Consider the following 22,497-nt stretch of genomic DNA (forward strand, 5'->3'; position numbering starts at 1 on the left):
ACGCTCTCTCCAGCTATAATGCCGTGTGTAGGCATTATAAGGGGCCCGGTGACCCGCCCCTTATGACGTCACCGCCCCATCATGCTCCGGGTGGTGACATCATAAGGGGAGGGGTCACCGGGTGACATCACCAGGTTCCGTGTTTGTATAAGGATCTGGAATAGATTTTTGGGGGGAACCCCACGTAAAAAAAAAATTATGTTGGCATGGGTTTCCCCCTTCAGGTCTGGTATGGATTTTGAGGGGGACCCCTATGCCATTTTTTTTATTGACGCAGGGTTCCCCTTAATATCCATTTCAGACCTGAAGGGCCTGGTATGGAATTTGGAATTTTGGTTTGGGTTCCCCTTAATATTCATACCAGACCCAAAGGGCCTGGTAATGGACTGGGGGGGGGGGGAGCCATGCCGTTTTTTTCAATGAGTTTTATCTGTATTGCCGGGACCTGACAATTCATTATAGCCGCAAGTGATTTTAGATTTAGATTTCCTTTAGAAATGACATTTTGTGCAGGGACAGTTCTAAACACGGGAAACATGTGCTACTTTACAGGCATACTATAGACACCCCCCAGGTACAAAATTTAAAGGAATATTTCACTTTTATTGTTTCACTTTAAGCATTATTAAATTCACTGCTTCTGAAAAAACTTCAGTTTTTAAAACTTTTTTTTGCATTGATACATGTCCCCTGGGGCAGGACCCGGGTCCCCAAACACTCCCCTGGGGCAGGACCTGGGTCCCCAAACACTCCCCTCGGGCAGGACCCGGGTCCACAAACACTCCCCTGGGGCAGGACCCGGGTCCCCAAACACTCCCCTGGGACAGGACCCGGGTCCCCAAACACTCCCCTGGGGCAGGACCCGGGTCCCCAAACACTCCCCTGGGGCAGGACCTGGGTCCCCAAACACTCCCCTCGGGCAGGACCCGGGTCCACAAACACTCCCCTGGGGCAGGACCCGGGTCCCCAAACACTCCCCTAGGGCAGGACCCGGGTCCCCAAACACTCCCCTGGGGCAGGACCCGGGTCCCCAAACACTCCCCTGGCGCAGGACCCGGGTCCCCAAACACTCCCCTGGGGCAGGACCCGGGTCCCAAAACACTCCCCTGGGGCATGACCCAGGTCCCCAAACACTCCCCTGGGACAGGACCCGGGTCCCCAAACACTCCCCTGGGACAGGACCCGGGTCCCCAAACACTCCCCTGGGGCAGGACCCGGGTCCCCAAACACTCCCCTCGGGCAGGACCCGGGTCCCCAAACACTCCCCTCGGGCAGGACCCGGGTCCCCAAACACTCCCCTAGGGCAGGACCCGGGTCCCCAAACACTCCCCTGGCGCAGGACCCGTGCCCCCAAACACTCCCCTGGGGCAGGACCCGGGTCCCCAAACACTCCCCTGGGGCAGGACACGGGATGCATATTATGCATATTAACCTTTAAAATGAGCACTTTTGATTTTTCATGTCCGTGTCCCATAGACTTTAAAGGTGTTCACACATTCGAACACATTTTTTGGCTGTTCGCATGTTCTGGTGCGAACCGAACCGGGGGGGGGGTTCGGCTCATCCCTACTTATGGCGTGGTTTATTTGTCCAAAAGTACCCAAGGATAGGAAGTAGACCCTTTTAAAGCAAAGGACATGAAAATGTTTTTTTTCAGGGATCCCTTCTTTGAACCCGGGCCTTGGACCCATTTGGCGTCTCGGTGGGAGACCTTTTGATAACGAGGGAAATGGAGGAGAACTGTCGAGACCCAAAGAACCTTTTTAACAGTTTCCCGCTCATAACTCCAAATGTATTTTATTTCACACAGGTGTGGAATTGGTGTGAAGGAAAGATGAAGGTCCTTCTTCTCCTCCCGTTCTTCATCTCGCTGATCCTTGCGACCCGTACCTCCAAACGAAATGAAGGACAGAACTACAATCTTTCCTCGGAACGGCAAGATTTCGATCTTTCTGAAGCTCAAATGAAGTTTGCATTGAGGATTTATAAACGCTTTTCTCCGCTATCAGCAAGACCCCAACCAAACATATTTTTTTCACCAGTCAGCGTCTACACGACCCTCTCCATGCTGGCCCTCGGAGCCCGATCGACAACTCGCATGAAAATCCTCCAATCCATGGGCCTGAATGACACCGAGACCAACGAAGAGCTAAATGAGGCCAATAGAAAGCTCCTTCAAGTGGTAAGTCAGCCAACCAAAGACGTGGAATTCAAGATCAGTAATGAGATCTTCATAGACAATTCGATAAATATTCTACTAGAATACCAATATAACGCGGCTCGCTACTACAACGCCTCCATTCAGACCATCAGCTTCGGCGACCCTCAGAATGCTGAGAAAACGATCAATAAGATTGTGAGCGACAGAACAGATCAGAAGATACAGAATGCGGTCGGTGACTTGGATTCCAAAACATCGATGGTTCTCCTAGGTTATGTAGTCTTCCGAGGTAAGTCCATTTTACTGCTGACTACATGACCGGTGTAGATAAGATGTCCCACCTTTTTTTGGGTCTCCCCGACCATGAGTACTCACCACCCCCCCCGACCATGAGTACTCACCATCCCCCCCGACCATGAGTACTCACCATCCCCCCGACCAGTAGTACTCACCACCCCCCCGACCAGTAGTACTCACCACCCCCCCTACCATGAGTACTCACCATCCCCCCCGACCAGTAGTACTCACCATCCCTCCCCGACCATGAGTACTCACCATCCCCCCCGACCATGAGTACTCACCATCCCCCCGACCATGAGTACTCACCATCCCTCCCCGACCATGAGTACTCACCACCCCCCCGACCATGAGTACTCACCACCCCCCCCGACCATGGGTACTCACCATCCCTCCCGACCATGAGTATTCACCATCCCTCCCCGACCATGAGTACTCACCATCCCCCCCCGACCATGAGTACTCACCATCCCCCCCGACCATGAGTACTCACCATCCCTCCCGACCATGAGTACTCACCATCCCCCCGACCATGAGTACTCACCATCCCTCCCCGACCATGAGTACTTACCATCCCCCCGACCATGAGTACTCACTGTAACGGTCACCACCGTTTACGACCTTCCATCCTATCCACGACAGCTTATCTGACACACAGACAAACCAGCAGGCCTCCCATTTCCCAGAATAACGAGACTTGCTCCGTGTTCTCTGGTTTCAAATGAAGACAATTTTAATGGTTTCTTCTCAGTCTTATATACAGTACAACCATGTGACCGTATTCAAAGGGACAATGAGATCTCCACCCCCCTAATCACACACTAAGGCTAATTACTTAAACATTCTAGACAGGTCGGCACCGGCCTATAATTATCATGTCTAATCACTGCACATTCCTTCATTAACAGCATAACAAACAAACCCATCACACACTGAGTTCCCTAGGCAGACGTTTCGTCTCCGCATGCAGCTTGACACCTATTCACACTTCTGAGCATCAATAGGTTTTAGACAGTGTTATCACACAATTAAAGGCCTTTCAAAAGCTAGCCTTATTTATCATATTAACAGTATTTAGCATGCATAATTAGAGTTCTGGGAGCAGACCTGGTTTAACACCTTTACACAAGAACAATGGAATGTCTTCCAGGAGCCCTGACTCAATTAGCATGTCACTAGTCAGGGCTAAGCATAGAATGAGTCACTATTGACTGGTTGGGCCAACATCTTGCAGTATCTCAAAATCCTGCAATACGAACTATCAGTGATGTCCTATCTCATGTAATACATGAATTATGATTCACTTGCCACCCCATGCCCAAAAGGCACAGGGTGGACTCAGACCCAAGAGTTATCAGTGACGCTGACACAGGAGTATCCCCCATCCTCACAAAGTCTCTGGGTGTCCCGGGTCATTCCGTTACACTTACCATCCCTCCCCGAACATGGGTACTCACCATGCCCCCCGACCATGAGTACTCACCATCCCCCCCGACCATGAGTACTCATCATCCCTCCCCGACCATGGGTACTCACCATCCCCCCCGACCATGGGTACTCACCACCCCCCCCGACCATGAGTACTCACCATCCCCCCCCCGACCATGAGTACTCACCATCCCCCCCCGACCATGAGTACTCTCAGTCCCCCTTGCTAATTAAATTAATGAGACCACACATGGATTGGAGTACAAATGGTCATAGCAGCCTTTTAATTAACAAAAACAACTTACAGTGGAACCTCGGACTACGAGGATAATCCATTCCAGGAGAATGCTCGTGATCCAAAGCACTCGCATATCAAAGTGAGTTTCCCCATTGAAGTCAATGGAAACGAAAATATTTTGTTCCGCATTGACTTCAATGGCATGTAATACCGCATGCGGCCAGAGGCGGGGGGGCGCCGGAGAGCCTCAGAAACGGTTGACCTCGGCAAACATCGGAAAGACTTAGTTCCAGAGGCCTTTCCGCGCATTTCCGAATGGTGCCGATTAGCTCCGACGCCCCCCCACCTCAGGCCAAACGTGGTACTGCACACCGCTTTGGCCTGAATCCTGCTGGTTTCGTGAAACAACACTCACAAACCGAATTAAGATTTTTAAAATTACACAGCGCTCGTATTGTGAAAAGCTTGTTAACCGCGTTACTCGCAATCCGAGGTTCTACTGTATCGGCCTGAATTCCAACTTGTTCCACTTGTAACACTGCATGACCTTTTACCCTACCAGGCCTCCAGCCGTGACACACCGAGACAACCCCGCCCCCGCGGAGCAACCATTACCGAATTCCAGCTAACCTTAGTAACTGGAATACACCAGAGGGTCACCAGACATGTGCAATTCCTTTAGTTCCGAATTATTGACAAATGACATTTCGAATTTTTCAAATTTCCGAATTTTTGAAAAAAGAGAAAACAAACGAATGAAACGAAAAATAAAATAAACAAATTTTTCAGCAGTGCACATGGTTACCGGTGAGCCCCCCAAACTTCCATCTCAACCGTATTTTCTTCCACCGCCAAAAGACTGACCACCGACCTTCCACCCGCCACCTTGTCACCTGTCCCTTCTCTGCTGTCCAGGAGACCCCACCTATCCCTTAACTACCACAAACCCCTCCTCTTCCTGTTACTCCAACCAATCCACCTCTCCTCCATTCTCCACCTGCAATCCTTAACCCCTCCCCCCTTCTCTCACTGTCATGCCGGCCCAGCAATTCAGCGAGATCGTTGTAGGAGGAGCCAATGCAGGGAATGCTGGGAAGAGTCCAAAAGCTCTTCAGGATATGAGAGCTCCTCCCCTTTCTCTTGTTTGGTTAACCAGTTCAAGACCGCCCTATAGCATGTTTACCGCTATAGGGCGGCCCTCCTGTGCAGAATCACATACAGTGGAACCTCGGATTGCGAGTAATTCGGTTTACGAGCGTTTCGCGATATGAGCTGTTTTACCCGCTTGCCGTCTGCCTCACGTAGATATCCCTCAGTAGAATGGCACGGGCAGGCAAAGCAGTGTACTGGTTGCTTTGAATCTGCCACCTAGCGGGCGCGCACCTGCCGCGAGCTCCGTTACTGTGCCTGCAGGACCCACGGACTCTATGTTTCCGCCGGTGTCCCACGATCGTATCACAGAGCGGCAGAATGTGGGGGGGGGGGATGCCGTTGTAAACAAGGCATCTCCCTGTTCTGCCTAGTGACAGGACACTAATCATCTGCTTCCTCTCATCGGGAGCAGTGATCGCTGTCGTGTAACAGTAAGCCACGCCCCCCACAGTTAGAATCATTCCCTAGGACACACTTAACCCCTTCCTTGCCCCCTAGTGGTTAACCCCTTCACTGCCAGTGTCATTTTCACAGTAATCAGAGCATTTTTATAGCACTGGTCGCTGTATAAATGACAATGGTCCCAAAATAGTGTCAAAAGTGTCCGCCATAATGTCGCAGTCACAAAAAAAATCGCTGATCGCCGCTATTAGTAGAAAATAAATAATAAAAATTACATAAAACTATCCCCTATTTTTTAGACGCAATAACTTTTGCACAAACCAATCAATAAACGCTTATTGCGATTTTTTTTTATACCAAAAATATTTAGGAAAATACGTATGGGCCTAAAAAATATTTTTTTATACATTTTTTGGAGATATTTATTATAGCAAAAAGTAAAAAATATTGCTTTTTATTCAAAATTGTCGCTTTTCTTTTGTTTATAGCACAAAAAATAAAAACCGCAGAGGTGATCAAAAAGAAATCTCTATTTGTGGGGAAAAAAGGACGTCAGATTTGTTTGGGAGCCACGTCGCACGACCGCGCAATTTGTAATTCAAAGCATGACAGCGCTGAAAGCTGAAATTTCACCTGGGCAGGAAGGGGGTATGTGTGCCCAGTAAGCAAGGGGTTAAAGTAGTGCAGTGCTGAACAGCAAAACCTTCCGGAGGTGAGGAGGTTAAATTACTAGTAAATGCTTCAACACCCGGCCAGGAATTATTATTATTATAATACGGGATTTATATAACGCCAACAGTCTACGCAGCGCTTTACAATATAAAAGGGAGACAATACAATAAAATACGAGGATTAAGAGGGCCCTGATCAGAAGAGCTTACAATCTAATAGGGTGGGGCAGGTGGTACAAAAGGTTGTACCTGTGGGGAATGAGCTGATGGAGGTGGTAAAAGATTACTTGGAGGTGTGATCGGCTTCCCTGAAGAGGTGAGTTTTCAGGGATCACCTAAAGGTAACAAGGGTAGGGGTAGCGAGTTCCAGAGGATGGGAGAGGCTCAGGAGAAATCCTGCATGGGAGGAGGAGACGAGGGAGAGTAGGAGGTCTTGAGAAGAGCGGAGAGGACGGTTTGGGTGGTATTCGGAATTCCCTCATCATAAAATGAAATAAATCCTAAACCACGACACTTTACCATAAAACCATTTTTTTTGTTCCTCCAGCAAAATGGAAATCAGAATTTGAAAAACAAAATACAGAGAAGAGAAAGTTCCTGGTGAAGGAGGAGAGACCGATCTCAGTGCCAACGATGCGCCGGCGCAGAATGTACAAGACGTACAAGGACACGGCGATGGGATGCGAGGTGGTGGAAGTTCCGTACTCCGGGAACATTTCCCTTCTCATCATCGTCCCAAAACTGGGCGACGTCTTCCACATGGAACAACAACTCACCCCCCAGAGAATAAAGAAATACCTGCGATCAATGAAAACCAGGTACACTTGATGCTTGCTCAAATCTTTAGCGCTACTTTTATCACGGTTAAAGGGATCAGCCAAATCAGTGGCGGCTGGTGGTTTTCTGTTTGGGGGAGGGGCAAACAGGCCCCCCGCAGCACCTCAAACCCTCTCGCTGTCTGCCGGTCCACCGACACTTACCCCATCTAGGCGGCAGGCACATCGGCAGCGGCGGGGATCGGTACTGGCAGGCACTTTAGGCATCAGTGAGCTCATCGGGCAGCGGCGGGCACATCAGGCATTGGCGGGCACATCAGGCATCAGTGAGCTCATCGGGCAGCGGCGGGCATCGGGCAGTGGCGGGCACATCAGGCATTGGCGGGCACATCAGGCATTGGCGGGCACATCAGGCATTGGCTGGCACATCAGGCATTGGCTGGCACATCAGGCATCAGTGAGCTCATCGGGCAGCGGCGGGCATCGGGCAGTGGCGGGCACATCAGGCATTGGCTGCCACATCAGGCATTGGCTGGCACATCAGGCATTGGCGGGCACATCAGGCATTGGCTGGCACATCAGGCATTGGCGGGCTCATTGAGCAGCGCCCCCCCTGTCGCTCCAGATCACACCATACACACTACCCCCCCCCCCCCCCGATTGCTGGCTTACCCTGTGCTGCCCCCAGACTGACATGTTGGAGGGTGCCCACTAGCCGTGGCTTCCCCCCTCCGTCTCCTCCGTGCCCCCCCTCTGTGAAAGGGAGTCGGACTGTCAGTGATCGCATGTGGCAGTGGCAGCTGGTGGGTCAGTCTGGCTTCTCCTGCGGACATCAGGCTGCGGCGGGAAGCGGCTTCTGTGTCTTCTCCTCACTTCCACCGTGTGTCTCCTCCCCTCCTCCTAGGGGTCCAATAGGCTCCAGTGGCAGTGGGCCTCAATGGATGGTGGGTGGGCTCCTGTTTCTTTTGTGTGGCTCCTCCCTTCTTTTCCTAGGCGCCCAATAGGATCGCATGTCTTTCAGCCAATCAGGTGATGGGTATTGGACCCGTTTACCGATTGGCTGCGAGAAGGTTCAGTGTTGCAACAGTGAATATTTATTTGTTGTTGCAACACAACTGGGTGGGTTTCAGACGTAATGCCCAGTGTCCTGAACCCACCCTATGTTTTAGACAATTAGAGCCTCAGGCTCTAATCATGTGCTTAAAAAAAAGAAAACCCATAGAAATCCATGGGTCCGGCGCCCTACATGTAGTTTGGGGGCCAGGTGCATGGATCAGGGGGGCGGCACCCCTATGCCCTGTATGGAGTGGCTGCCACTGGAATCAAATGAGATGAGTAAAATTCTGATTGGCTGATTGTAGCTTTTAAACACTTTTTGCCTAATTGAGAAAACCTGGGATGGTTGGCATTCTGGGGTGGTTGGGATTCTGGGGTGGTTGGCATTCTGGGGTGGTTGGGATTCTGGGGTGGTTGGGATTCTGGGATGGTTGGGATTCTGGGGTGGTTGGGATTCTGGGGTGGTTGGGATTCTGGGGTGGTTGGGATTCTGGGGTGGTTGGGATTCTGGGACGGTTGGGATTCTGGGACGGTTGGGATTCTGGGACGGTTGGGATTCTAAGGCGGTTGGGATTCTGGGACGGTTGGGATTCTAAGGCGGTTGGGATTCTGGGGTGGTTGGGATTCTGGGATGGTTGGGATTCTGGGATGGTTGGCATTCTGGGGTGGTTGGGATTATGGGATGGTTGGGATTCTGGGGTGGTTGGGATTCTGGGGTGGTTGGCATTCTGGGGTGGTTGGGATTCTGGGGTGGTTGGGATTCTGGAATGGTTGGGATTATGGGATGGTTGGGATTCTGGGGTGGTTGGCATTCTGGGGTGGTTGGGATTCTGGGGTGGTTGGGATTCTGGGGTGGTTGGGATTCTGGGGTGGTTGGGATTATGGGATGGTTGGGATTCTGGGATGGTTGGGATTATGGGATGGTTGGCATTCTGCGGTGGTTGGGATTATGGGATGGTTGGGATTATGGGGTGGTTGGGATTATGGCATGGTTGGGATTCTGGGGTGGTTGGGATTCTGGGGTGGTTGGGATTCTGGGGTGGTTGGCATTCTGCGGTGGTTGGGATTCTGGGGTGGTTGGGATTCTGGGATGGTTGGGATTCTGGGATGGTTGGGATTCTGCGGTGGTTGGCATTCTGCGGTGGTTGGGATTCTGGGACGGTTGGGATTCTGGGATGGTTGGGATTATGGGATTGTTGGCATTCTGCGGTGGTTGGGATTATGGGATGGATGGGATTCTGGATGGATGGGATTCTGGGGTGGTTGGGATTCTGGGATGGATGGGATTCTGGGGTGGTTGGGATTCTGGATGGATGGGATTCTGGGGTGGTTGGGATTCTGGATGGATGGGATTCTGGGGTGGTTGGGATTCTGGGATGGTTGGGATTCTGGGATGGATGGGATTCTGGAATGGTTGGGATTCTGGGGTGGTTGGGATTCTGGGACGGTTGGGATTCTGGGGTGGTTGGGATTCTGCGGTGGTTGGGATTATGGGATGGTTGGGATTCTGGGATGGTTGGGATTCTGGGACGGTTGGGATTATGGGATGGTTGGGATTCTGGGGTGGTTGGGATTCTGGGATGGTTGGGATTCTGGGACGGTTGGGATTATGGGATGGTTGGGTTCCTGGGGTGGTTGGGATTCTGGGATGGTTGGGTTCCTGGGGTGGTTGGGATTCTGGGATGGTTGGGTTCCTGGGGTGGTTGGGTTCCTGGGGTGGTTGGGATTCTGGGATGGTTGGGATTCTGGGATGGATGGGATTCTGGGATGGTTGGGATTCTGGGGTGGTTGGGATTCTGGGACGGTTGGGATTCTGGGGTGGTTGGGATTCTGCGGTGGTTGGGATTATGGGATGGTTGGGATTCTGGGATGGTTGGGATTCTGGGACGGTTGGGATTATGGGATGGTTGGGATTCTGGGGTGGTTGGGATTCTGGGATGGTTGGGATTCTGGGACGGTTGGGATTATGGGATGGTTGGGTTCCTGGGGTGGTTGGGATTCTGGGATGGTTGGGTTCCTGGGGTGGTTGGGATTCTGGGATGGTTGGGTTCCTGGGGTGGTTGGGTTCCTGGGGTGGTTGGGATTCTGGGATGGTTGGGATTCTGGGACGGTTGGGATTCTGAGGTGGTTGGGTTCCTGGGGTGGTTGGGATTCTGGGACGGTTGGGATTCTGGGATGGTTGGGATTCTGGGATGGTTGGGATTCTGGGACGGTTGGGATTCTGGGACGGTTGGGATTCTGGGATGGTTGGGATTCTGGGGTGGTTGGGATTCTGGGATGGTTGGGATTCTGGGACGGTTGGGATTCTGGGACGGTTGGGATTCTGGGATGGTTGGGATTCTGGGATGGTTGGGATTCTGGGATAGTTGGGATTCTGGGATGGTTGGGATTCTGGGACGGTTGGGATTCTGGGGTGGTTGGGATTCTGGGGTGGTTGGGATTCTGGGATGGTTGGGATTCTGGGACGGTTGGGATTCTGGGATGGTTGGGATTCTGGGGTGGTTGGGATTCTGGGACGGTTGGGATTCTGGGATGGTTGGGATTGCCAATACAGACACTGATGTGTATTTCCCCCCACAGTTTGCTGGACCTCTACATACCCAAAGTGTCCTTCAACACCCCGGTCAATGTGGCCTTTGGGTTGCTAGACATGGAGATGGGAATTATGGGAAGTGACAATCCTGACTTCTCTGGAATCTCAGAGAAAGAAAAGCTACGAGTTTCAGCAGTGAGTATCTTTCTTCTCTCCAGTATTGGTTGTGGTCTCTCCGCAGATTATCTCTTCCTTATTACTGACTCACCATACTTTATTCTACACTGTGTCATGGAGACGGCCATCTTGGTGTAGGCGGGGCTTTGCTTCCCGTATGTCAGATCTGCCCCTCCTTATGACTGGTGGGGTAATGAAGAAGAGGGGTGGGGGAAGCACTGATCCACAAGATGAATGGAGAAGAAGCAGGGAGATCCTTGCACTGCAGGTCCTCAGGGGTGGGGTAATGAAGAAGAAGAGGGGTGGGGGAAGCACTGATCCACAGGATGAATGGAGAAGAAGCAGGGAGATCCTTGCACTGCAGGTCCTCAGGGGTGGGGTAATGAAGAAGAAGAGGGGTGGGGGAAGCACTGATCCACAGGATGAATGGAGAAGAAGCAGGGAGATCCTTGCACTGCAGGTCCTCAGGGGTGGGGTAATGAAGAAGAGGGGTGGGGGAAGCACTGATGCACAGGATGAATGGAGAAGAAGCAGGGAGATCCTTGCACTGCAGGTCCTTAGGGGTGGGGTAATGAAGAAGAGGGGTGGGGGAAGCACTGATCCACAGAATGAATGGAGAAGAAGCAGGGAGATCCTTGCACTGCAGGTCCTCAGGGGTGGGGTAATGAAGAAGAAGAGGGGTGGGGGAAGCACTGATCCACAGGATGAATGGAGAAGAAGCAGTGAGATCCTTGCACTGCAGGTCCTCAGGGGTGGGGTAATGAAGAAGAGGGGTGGGGGAAGCACTGATCCACAGGATGAATGGAGAAGAAGCAGGGAGATCCTTGCACTGCAGGTCCTCAGGGGTGGGGTAATGATGAAGAAGAGGGGTGGGGGAAGCACTGATCCACAGGATGAATGGAGAAAAAGCAGGGAGATCCTTGCACTGCAGGTCCTCAGGGGTGGGGTAATGAAGAAGAAGAGGGGTGGGGGAAGCACTGATCCACAGGATGAATGGAGAAGAAGCAGGGAGATCCTTGCACTGCAGGTCCTCAGGGGTGGGGTAATGATGAAGAAGAAGAGGGGTGGGGGAAGCACTGATCCACAGGATGAATGGAGAAGAAGCAGGGAGATCCTTGCACTGCAGGTCCTCAGGGGTGGGGTAATGAAGAAGAGGGGTGGGGGAAGCACTGATCCACAGGATGAATGGAGAAGAAGCAGGGAGATCCTTGCACTGCAGGTCCTCAGGGGTGGGGTAATGAAGAAGAAGAGGGGTGGGGAAAGCACTGATCCACAGGATGAATGGAGAAGAAGCAGGGAGATCCTTGCACTGCAGGTCCTCAGGGGTGGGGTAATGAAGAAGAGGGGTGGGGGAAGCACTGATCCACAGGATGAATGGAGAAGAAGCAGGGAGATCCTTGCAGTGCAGGTCCTCAGGGGTGGGGTAATGAAGAAGAGGGGTGGGGGAAGCACTGATCCACAGGATGAATGGAGAAGAAGCAGGGAGATCCTTGCACTGCAGGTCCTCAGGGGTGGGGTAATGAAGAAGAGGGGTGGGGGAAGCACTGATCCACAGGATGAATGGAGAAGAAGCAGGGAGATCCTTGCACTGCAGGTCCTCAGGGGTGGGGTAATGAAGAAGAAGATGGGTGGGGGAAGCACTGATCCACAGGATGAATGGAGAAGAAGCAGGGAGATCCTTGCACTGCAGGTCCTCAGGGGTGGGGTAATGAAGAAGAGGGGTGGGGGAAGCACTGATCCACAGGATGAATGGAGAAGAAGCAGGGAGATCCTTGCACTGCAGGTCCTCAGGGGTGGGGTAATGAAGAAGAAGAGGGGTGGGGGAAGCACTGATCCACAGGATGAATGGAGAAGAAGCAGGGAGATCCTTGCACTGCAGGTCCTCAGGGGTGGGGTAATGAAGAAGAAGCGGGGTGGGGGAAGCACTGATCCACAGGATGAATGGAGAAGAAGCAGGGAGATCCTTGCACTGCAGGTCCTCAGGGGTGGGGTAATGAAGAAGAAGAGGGGTGGGGGAAGCACTGATCCACAGGATGAATGGAGAAGAAGCAGGGAGATCCTTGCACTGCAGGTCCTCAGGGGTGGGGTAAAGAAGAAGAGGGGTGGGGGAAGCACTGATCCACAGGATGAATGGAGAAGAAGCAGGGAGATCCTTGCACTGCAGGTCCTCAGGGGTGGGGTAATGAAGAAGAAGATGGGTGGGGGAAGCACTGATCCACAGGATGAATGGAGAAGAAGCAGGGAGATCCTTGCACTGCAGGTCCTCAGGGGTGGGGTAATGAAGAAGAAGCAGGGAGATCCTTGCACTGCAGGTCCTCAGGGGTGGGGTAATGAAGAAGAGGGGTGGGGGAAGCACTGATCCACAGGATGAATGGAGAAGAAGCAGGGAGATCCTTGCACTGCAGGTCCTCAGGGGTGGGGTAATGAAGAAGAGGGGTGGGGGAAGCACTGATCCACAGGATGAATGGAGAAGAAGCAGGGAGATCCTTGCACTGCAGGTCCTCAGGGGTGGGGTAATGAAGAAGAGGGGTGGGGGAAGCACTGATCCACAGGATGAATGGAGAAGAAGCAGGGAGATCCTTGCACTGCAGGTCCTCAGGGGTGGGGTAATGAAGAAGAGGGGTGGGGGAAGCACTGATCCACAGGATGAATGGAGAAGAAGCAGGGAGATCCTTGCACTGCAGGTCCTCAGGGGTGGGGTAATGATGAAGAAGAGGGGTGGGGGAAGCACTGATCCACAGGATGAATGGAGAAGAAGCAGGGAGATCCTTGCACTGCAGGTCCTCAGGGGTGGGGTAATGAAGAAGAGGGGTGGGGGAAGCACTGATCCACAGGATGAATGGAGAAGAAGCAGGGAGATCCTTGCACTGCAGGTCCTCAGGGGTGGGGTAATGATGAAGAAGAGGGGTGGGGGAAGCACTGATCCACAGGATGAATGGAGAAGAAGCAGGGAGATCCTTGCACTGCAGGTCCTCAGGGGAGGGGTAATGAAGAAGAAGAAGAGGGGTGGGGGAAGCACTGATCCACAGGATGAATGGAGAAGAAGCAGGGAGATCCTTGCACTGCAGGTCCTCAGGGGTGGGGTAATGAAGAAGAAGCGGGGTGGGGGAAGCACTGATCCACAGGATGAATGGAGAAGAAGCAGGGAGATCCTTGCACTGCAGGTCCTCAGGGGTGGGGTAATGAAGAAGAAGAGGGGTGGGGGAAGCACTGATCCACAGGATGAATGGAGAAGAAGCAGGGAGATCCTTGCACTGCAGGTCCTCAGGGGTGGGGTAATGAAGAAGAAGCGGGGTGGGGGAAGCACTGATCCACAGGATGAATGGAGAAGAAGCAGGGAGATCCTTGCACTGCAGGTCCTCAGGGGTGGGGTAATGAAGAAGAGGGGTGGGGGAAGCACTGATCCACAGGATGAATGGAGAAGAAGCAGGGAGATCCTTGCACTGCAGGTCCTCAGGGGAGGGGTAATGAAGAAGAAGAGGGGTGGGGGAAGCACTGATCCACAGGATGAATGGAGAAGAAGCAGGGAGATCCTTGCACTGCAGGTCCTCAGGGGTGGGGTAATGAAGAAGAAGAAGATGGGTGGGGGAAGCACTGATCCACAGGATGAATGGAGAAGAAGCAGGGAGATCCTTGCACTGCAGGTCCTCAGGGGAGGGGTAATGAAGAAGAAGAGGGGTGGGGGAAGCACTGATCCACAGGATGAATGGAGAAGAAGCAGGGAGAGCCTTGCACTGCAGGTCCTCAGGGGTGGGGTAATGAAGAAGAAGAGGGGTGGGGGAAGCACTGATCCACAGGATGAATGGAGAAGAAGCAGGGAGATCCTTGCACTGCAGGTCCTCAGGGGTGGGGTAATGAAGAAGAGGGGTGGGGGAAGCACTGATCCACAGGATGAATGGAGAAGAAGCAGGGAGATCCTTGCACTGCAGGTCCTCAGGTCCAGCTTCCCCTCCAGCAAGGAGAACAGCGATCACTAGACACTTGCAATTCGTTTCGTTCCAAATTCGTTTTTTTATGAATTTCAACAAATTCGTTCATTCGGAAATATCGGAACTAACGAAACCCTGTTTAACAAATTTTTCCAAATATTAGAATATTCATAAATTTGTAAATTCGCAAATTCGAATATTCGGAAATTCAACATTAAAAAAATCAGAAAATTTGGAAATTCGGAAATCAGAAAATAAAAACGGAAATCCCGTAAATTTCCCTTTCCAATGTGTCTGTTAGTGAATGTAACGAATGCGTTGCTTTGATTGGACAAGCTGCAACGACAACACTCCACGCGGGAGCCGCAGTTTACAGCACCGGGTTCTGAAGGGTCAGCACGGCACGCCGTTCCTTCAGAGCGCATGAGCCGGTGACGTCACTGGTGGCTTACGCAGGGGCGGATCCAGAGTCTAATCTTGGGAGGGGCACTGCCAAAATTTCTGCAGGCAATTTGTAGGGGCAATGGCTGGTGCTGGCGCTTCAATCATCACGGCACCGTGGTTAATATGGTGTCAGGATGATTGAAGCGCATCATTTCATTTATTACTGTGTGGGAGCAGCCAGGTGGAGGGAAGGAAAAGGTGGTTGCAGCCAGGAGAAAGGGAGGACAGAGGGGTTGCAGCCAGGTGAAGGGGAGGACAGGGGGGTTGCAGCCAGGTGAAGGGGAGGGCAGGGGGGTTGAAGTCAGGTGAAGGGGAGGACAGAGGGGTTGCAGGCAGGTGAAGGGGAGGACAGAGGGGTTGCAGCCAGGTGGAATGGAGGACAGGGGGGTTGCAGCCAGGTGGAAGGGAGGACAGGGGGGTTGAAGTCAGGTGAAGGGGAGGACAGAGGGGTTGCAGGCAGGTGAAGGGGAGGACAGAGGGGTTGCAGCCAGGTGAAGGGGAGGACAGAGGGGTTGCAGCCAGGTGGAAGGGAGGACAGTGGGGTTGCAGCCAGGTGAAGGGGAGGACAGAGGGGTTGCAGCCAGGTGAAGGGGAGGACAGAGGGGTTGCAGCCAGGTGAAGGGGAGGACAGTGGGGTTGCAGCCAGGTGAAGGGGAGGACAGAGGGGTTGTAGCCAGGTGAAGGGGAGGACAGAGGGGTTGTAGCCAGGTGAAGGGGAGGACAGGGGGGTTGCAGCCAGGTGAAGGGGAGGACAGAGGGGTTGTAGCCAGGTGAAGGGGAGGACAGAGGGGTTGCAGCCAGGTGGAAGGGAGGACAGGGGGGTTGCAGCCAGGTGGAAGGGAGGACAGGGGGGTTGAAGTCAGGTGAAGGGGAGGACAGAGGGGTTGCAGGCAGGTGAAGGGGAGGACAGAGGGGTTGCAGCCAGGTGAAGGGGAGGACAGAGGGGTTGCAGCCAGGTGAAGGGGAGGACAGAGGGGTTGCAGCCAGGTGAAGGGGAGGACAGTGGGGTTGCAGCCAGGTGAAGGGGAGGACAGAGGGGTTGTAGCCAGGTGAAGGGGAGGACAGAGGGGTTGTAGCCAGGTGAAGGGGAGGACAGGGGGGTTGCAGCCAGGTGAAGGGGAGGACAGAGGGGTTGCAGCCAGGTGAAGGGGAGGACAGGGGGGTTGCAGCCAGGTGAAGGGGAGGACAGAGGGGTTGCAGCCAGGTGAAGGGGAGGACAGAGGGGTTGCAGCCAGGTGAAGGGGAGGACAGAGGGGTTGCAGCCAGGTGAAGCGGAGGACAGAGGGGTTGCAGCCAGGTGAAGGGGAGATAAGTTCTTACCTTGGATGATAATAATGGAATCACTGGCTTCCTCCACCCTCCATGGTCTCTCCCCCCCCCCCCCCATGTTGGGGGCTGCAGTCCTCTCAGGCAATCATCCTGGGGCCTGCTGGTACTACATGTCCCATAATCCTCTTGGTTGTGTTTTACCAGCCATTGGCTCTGAATGTAGCCAATAGAATCAGGCATTGCCTGGTGAATGAGAGTTACTGGGCCCAAGGAGGAGAGGGAGGGGTGGAAATGCAGCGCTGCCTGTGTCCAATCACAGAGAGCCTGTCCGCAACGGCTGGTGGGGTCGGCATCAGCACAGCCTGCAGGGGGGGGGGGATTGACATGCACAGCAAGGCAGTTTAAAAAAGCAATTTCCCTGTTGCCCCCCCCCCCCCCTGGATCCGCCGTTGGGCTTACGGTGAACGACGTTTAGGAAATATTTGCTGCACCTATAGATAAAAATCTCCAATTGGGAGTGACTCCCACTTTAAGAATTGTCATTTCTTTTACCTTTTTGAGTTTTTCATTCAGCTATTTGTGTTCACAGTTTATCCAGCAGTCTTCTATCAACATGGATGAGGGAGCGACGGAGGCGAGGAGTGCGGCTGACGCCCAATGGAACTTCGCCTTAGGAGGCCCGGAATTCAAAATTGACCGTCCATTTCTCGTGCTGCTTTACCACAAAGTTGCCAAAATCATTCTTGGAATGGGCCGAATGATAAACCCGCTGTGGCCACAGAACAGCCAGAGTCCTTCTAGAACTTTGTCCCATCTCCACACAGGATTTCCGGAGCTCAGTCAGTGACCATCGGGCCCTTGGTCTCCTCTCATCGGGCCCTTGGTCTCCTCTCATCGGGCCCTTGGTCCCCTCTCATCGGGCCCTTGGTCACCTCTCATCGGGCCCTTGGTCACCTCTCATCGGGCCCTTGGTCACCTCTCATCGGGCCCTTGGTCTCCTCTCATCGGGCCCTTGGTCCCCTCTCATCGGGCTCTTGGTCATCTCTCATCGGGCCCTTGGTCACCTCTCATCGGGCCCTTGGTCTCCTCTCATCGGGCTCTTGGTCATCTCTCATCGGGCTCTTGGTCATCTCTCATCGGGCCCTTGGTCACCTCTCATCGGGCCCTTGGTCTCCTCTCATCGGGCTCTTGGTCATCTCTCATCGGGCTCTTGGTCACCTCTCATCGGGCCCTTGGTCTCCTCTCATCGGGCCCTTGGTCCCCTCTCATCAGGCTCTTGGTCATCTCTCATCGGGCCCTTGGTCACCTCTCATCGGGCCCTTGGTCACCTCTCATCGGGCCCTTGGTCACCTCTCATCGGGCCCTTGGTCACCTCTCATCGGGCCCTTGGTCATCTCTCATGGGGCGTTGGCCTGCTACTGGACCTTGTTCTGCCTGCTTCCCTTTTACAAGCTAAGAAGGCGCAATGCTAAGATACCTTAATATAATAGTGTGTAGTTCCCATTAGTCCAAAGGGCAGGGATCTAGAAAAATATATATGTAGCACTACCCCCGAAGGAGCCGCTGGTTGATTTTGGGATCGGCCTCCTATGTTACCCTGGCGGAGTCTAGGGGTGGAGTTGTGAGAACAGCGGTAGTGAGCGAAGGTCCAGACAGCCAATAAAAGGTTCTCAATGCTTTATTGTCCGGGCCAATCACGGCCAACATCACCATGTACCATGTATTGGGAAGGTTGATGAAGGAAGAGAAGAGAACATCGCGGTATCCGGCCTGGGTATTGGATGGAGGAGTCAGTACTGCTCTGTATAGTACCAATCTTGTAACTCGTCGCCACTCTGCTCGGAGTGGGTGAAGTGCCCCCCGGACAGACCCCTATGATAGGCAGTGCCCCCGGACAGACCCCTATGATAGGCCTGGCAGCCGAAGGGTCACTCTGAACTGACTGGGAGGAACAGGCCTCTCTCACAGACCCGGCTCTAGGGTCTCCCTCACAGACCCGGCTCTAGGGTCTCTCTCACAGACCCGGCTCTAGGGTCTCTCTCACAGACCCGGCTCTAGGGTCTCTCTCACAGACCCGGCTCTAGGGTCTCCCTCACAGACCCGGCTCTAGGGTCTCTCTCACAGACCCGGCTCTAGGGTCTCTCTCACAGACCCGGCTCTAGGGTCTCTCTCACAGACCCGGCTCTAGGGTCTCTCTCACAGACCCGGCTCTAGGGTCTCTCTCACAGACCCGGCTCTAGGGTCTCTCTCACAGACCCGGCTCTAGGATCTCTCTCACAGACCCGGCTCTAGGATCTCTCTCACAGACCCGGCTCTAGGATCTCTCTCACAGACCCGGCTCTAGAGCCTCTCTCACAGACCCGGCTCTAGGGCCTCTCTCACAGACCCGGCTCTAGGGTCTCTCTCACAGACCCGGCTCTAGGGTCTCTCTCACAGACCCGGCTCTAGGATCTCCCTCACAGACCCGGCTCTAGGGTCTCTCTCACAGACCCGGCTCTAGGGTCTCTCTCACAGACCCGGCTCTAGGGTCTCTCTCACAGACCCGGCTCTAGGGCCTCTGCCACAGGCCAATCACAATGAAGGACTTAGGTGAATAAAGAGAGTGAATCCTCCCAGTAGACTTTTCCTATATGAGCCCCCGGATGACGGCAAGTATACCTGTCAGTGGTCCGGACGCCCGATCCCAGACTGGGATCCTCTCAACAAGTCATGGAACCCAGCCAAACACTGGGGTCCCCTTTCTCCTCAGGATGAGGTTCCATGCAGCTGTCAGCTTTGGCCAGGTGGGCCGCGCCGGCGGGGTCCATGGATGCGCGTACCCTGAAGGTGGATACCGCACCTGGAACGGCGAACCCGTGAAGATTTTAGAACACCTGACCCCCGTCACAGATATACTCTCCCCCAGCATGCCCCGCGAGGGAAAACTCCTCTGATTGGCTGCTGGAGAAACTTACTCTGCCAGAACCCCTCTGATTTTTGCCAGTTTGTTTATTACCACATTGGATTACCCTTTGCACGCCAACGCATGCCTACGTATCAGGGCACGGACCCGGGATAATTGGAATTGGGGTTTGGCCTGTGTAATTGTTGCAGATTACGGATATCCATTTTATAATCTCTGAGTGAGTGACTGGGTTCATTTTACTGTACAGTATTGTTTATGGAGGAGAGCTGGGTGAGGCTTGGCAAGGGGGCGCTTCAATGCCAATACCTTATTGAGGGAACCCCCTTGCTGTGTGCTTACACAGGTCTATATGGACACCTATTTGTTGTTACTGTTGCTGACTCTGCGAGAAGTTCACTTCTGTTTTACCCCTTTTGTTCTTCACTTTATTTCTGCCAGTAAAGTGCCCCCTGAAATCTGTGCCCAGTCTACTTTTACCAGTAAAGTGCCCCCTGAAATCTGTGCCCAGTCTACTTTTGCCAGTAAAGTTCCCCCTGAAATCTGTGCCCAGTCTACTTTTACCAGTAAAGTGCCCCCTGAAATCTGTGCCCAGTCTACTTTTGCCAGTAAAGTTCCCCCTGAAATCTGTGCCCAGTCTACTTTTGCCAGTAAAGTTCCCCCTGAAATCTGTGCCCAGTCTACTTTTGCCAGTAAAGTGCCCCCTGAAATCTGTGCCCAGTCTACTTTTGCCAGTAAAGTGCCCCCTGAAATCTGTGCCCAGTCTACTTTTGCCAGTAAAGTGCCCCCTGAAATCTGTGCCCAGTCTACTTTTGCCAGTAAAGTGCCCCCTGAAATCTGTGCCCAGTCTACTTTTGCCAGTAAAGTGCCCCCTGAAATCTGTGCCCAGTCTACTTTTGCCAGTAAAGTGCCCCCTGAAATCTGTGCCCAGTCTACTTTTGCCAGTAAAGTGCCCCCTGAAATCTGTGCCCAGTCTACTTTTGCCAGTAAAGTGCCCCCTGAAATCTGTGCCCAGTCTACTTTTCATATCGCAGGATCCATTCAGATCAAGGTAACCATTAATCCTTCACATAATCACTGTGGGGGGTCGGGATACTGTGTCCTCATACAAACTATTGGGGGTCCAATTCCTACTATACCAGTTGTGCCGGGGGGGGGGGGGGGGGGGGGTTTTGAGCCAATTTCAGGGGTTGGCAACCAGAACATAGACCCAAAATAACCAGCATCTCCTCCGGGGGTAGTGCTACACGTTGGGGCTCCTCCGTGAATTCTACGCCATTGGCGGGTAACCTCCCCCCTTGCCAACATCACAATGGATCCTGCTGCCGCCACCAGGTGGTGTGAGGAAGAGAATGCCACTCCTGGCGCCTGCCTAGTGATTGAGATAAAGGGGAAGTTCTGGAAGCCGTGTCCCTGGACAGGAAACCCCACGGGATTGGTGTGAAGACACCCAAGCTCCGCCCCCTTATGCATTGTGTGAATGGAAAAAAGGGATCCCTGACCAATTCAAGGGGCCGAGCGTGAAAACTTCTGATCAGACTGAACTTTTCTTAATGCGTCCAGATCTATCAGGGGGGGGGGGGGGGCCCTACATCCACTATTCAGCTCCCAATTCAAGTGGGGGGTCAAAAGGGGATATGATCTCCATGTATAAATACATAAGGGGGGGGGGATATGATCTCCATGTATAAATACATAAGGGGGGGATATGATCTCCATGTATAAATACATAAGGGGGGATATGATCTCCATGTATAAATACATAAGGGGGGATATGATCTCCATGTATAAATACATAAGGGGGGGGTATGATCTCCATGTATAAATACATAAGGGGGGGATATGATCTCCATGTATAAATACATAAGGGGGGGGGTATGATCTCCATGTATAAATACATAAGGGGGGGATATGATCTCCATGTATAAATACATAAGGGGGGATATGATCTCCATGCATAAATACATAAGGGGGGGTATGATCTCCATGTATAAATACATAAGGGGGGATATGATCTCCATGTATAAATACATAAGGGGGGATATGATCTCCATGTATAAATACATAAGGGGGGGATATGATCTCCATGTATAAATACATAAGGGGGGATATAATCTCCATGTATAAATACATAAGGGGGGGATATGATCTCCATGTATAAATACATAAGGGGGGGATATGATCTCCATGTATAAATACATAAGGGGGGATATGATCTCCATATATAAATACATAAGGGGGATATGATCTCCATGTATAATACATAAGGGGGGGATATGATCTCCATGTATAAATACATAAAGGGGGGATATGATCTCCAGGTATAAATACATAAGGGGGGGATATGATCTCCATGTATAAATACATAAAGGGGGGATATGATCTCCATGTATAAATACATAAGGGGGGATATGATCTCCATGTATAAATACATAAAGGGGGGATATGATCTCCATGTATAAATACATAAGGGGGGGTATGATCTCCATGTATAAATACATAAAGGGGGGATATGATCTCCATGTATAAATACATAAGGGGGGATATGATCTCCATGTATAAATACATAAGGGGGGATATGATCTCCATGTATAAATACATAAGGAGGGATATGATCTCCATGTATAAATACATAAGGGGGATATGATCTCCATGTATAAATACATAAGGGGGGATATGATCTCCATATATAAATATATAAGGGGGGATATGATCTCCATGTATAAATACATAAGGGGGGGGGATATGATCTCCATGTATAATACATAAGGGGGGATATAATCACCATGTATAAATACATAAGGGGGGATATGATCTCCAGGTATAAATACATAAGGGGGGATATAATCACCATGTATAAATACATAAGGGGGGATATGATCTCCATGTATAAATACATAAGGGGGGGATATGATCTCCATGTATAATACATAAGGGGGGATATGATCTCCATGTATAAATACATAAAGGGGGGATATGATCTCCATGTATAAATACATAAGGGGGGATATGATCTCCATGTATAAATACATAAGGGGGGATATGATCTCCATGTATAAATA

General features: G+C 52.2%; 1 protein-coding gene across 1 annotated transcript; it reads left to right on the forward strand.

Annotated features, from left to right (window-relative positions):
• Positions 1-1,729: 1,729 nt before the first annotated feature.
• Positions 1,730-17,380, forward strand: LOC120920809 (serine protease inhibitor A6-like). The gene is made up of 4 exons (XM_040333136.1): positions 1,730-2,450; positions 6,897-7,167; positions 10,762-10,909; positions 17,123-17,380. Exons 1-4 carry the CDS (start codon positions 1,730-1,732, stop codon positions 17,378-17,380), a joined length of 1,398 nt encoding a protein of 465 aa, XP_040189070.1.
• Positions 17,381-22,497: the final 5,117 nt, after the last annotated feature.

Source organism: Rana temporaria, chromosome 13, assembly GCF_905171775.1.
Source record: "Rana temporaria chromosome 13, aRanTem1.1, whole genome shotgun sequence".
NCBI lineage: Eukaryota > Metazoa > Chordata > Amphibia > Anura > Ranidae > Rana > Rana temporaria.

Excerpts from the sequence above, each read along its gene's own strand:
- LOC120920809 (XM_040333136.1), top strand. The coding sequence starts at position 1,730 with ATGGAGGAGAACTGTCGAGACCCAAAGAACCTTTTTAACAGTTTCCCG. Across the intron at positions 2,451-6,896 it reads AGGTTATGTAGTCTTCCGAG|CAAAATGGAAATCAGAATTT; the intron begins GTAAGTCCATTT and ends TTGTTCCTCCAG. Across the intron at positions 10,910-17,122 it reads AAAAGCTACGAGTTTCAGCA|TTTATCCAGCAGTCTTCTAT; the intron begins GTGAGTATCTTT and ends TTGTGTTCACAG.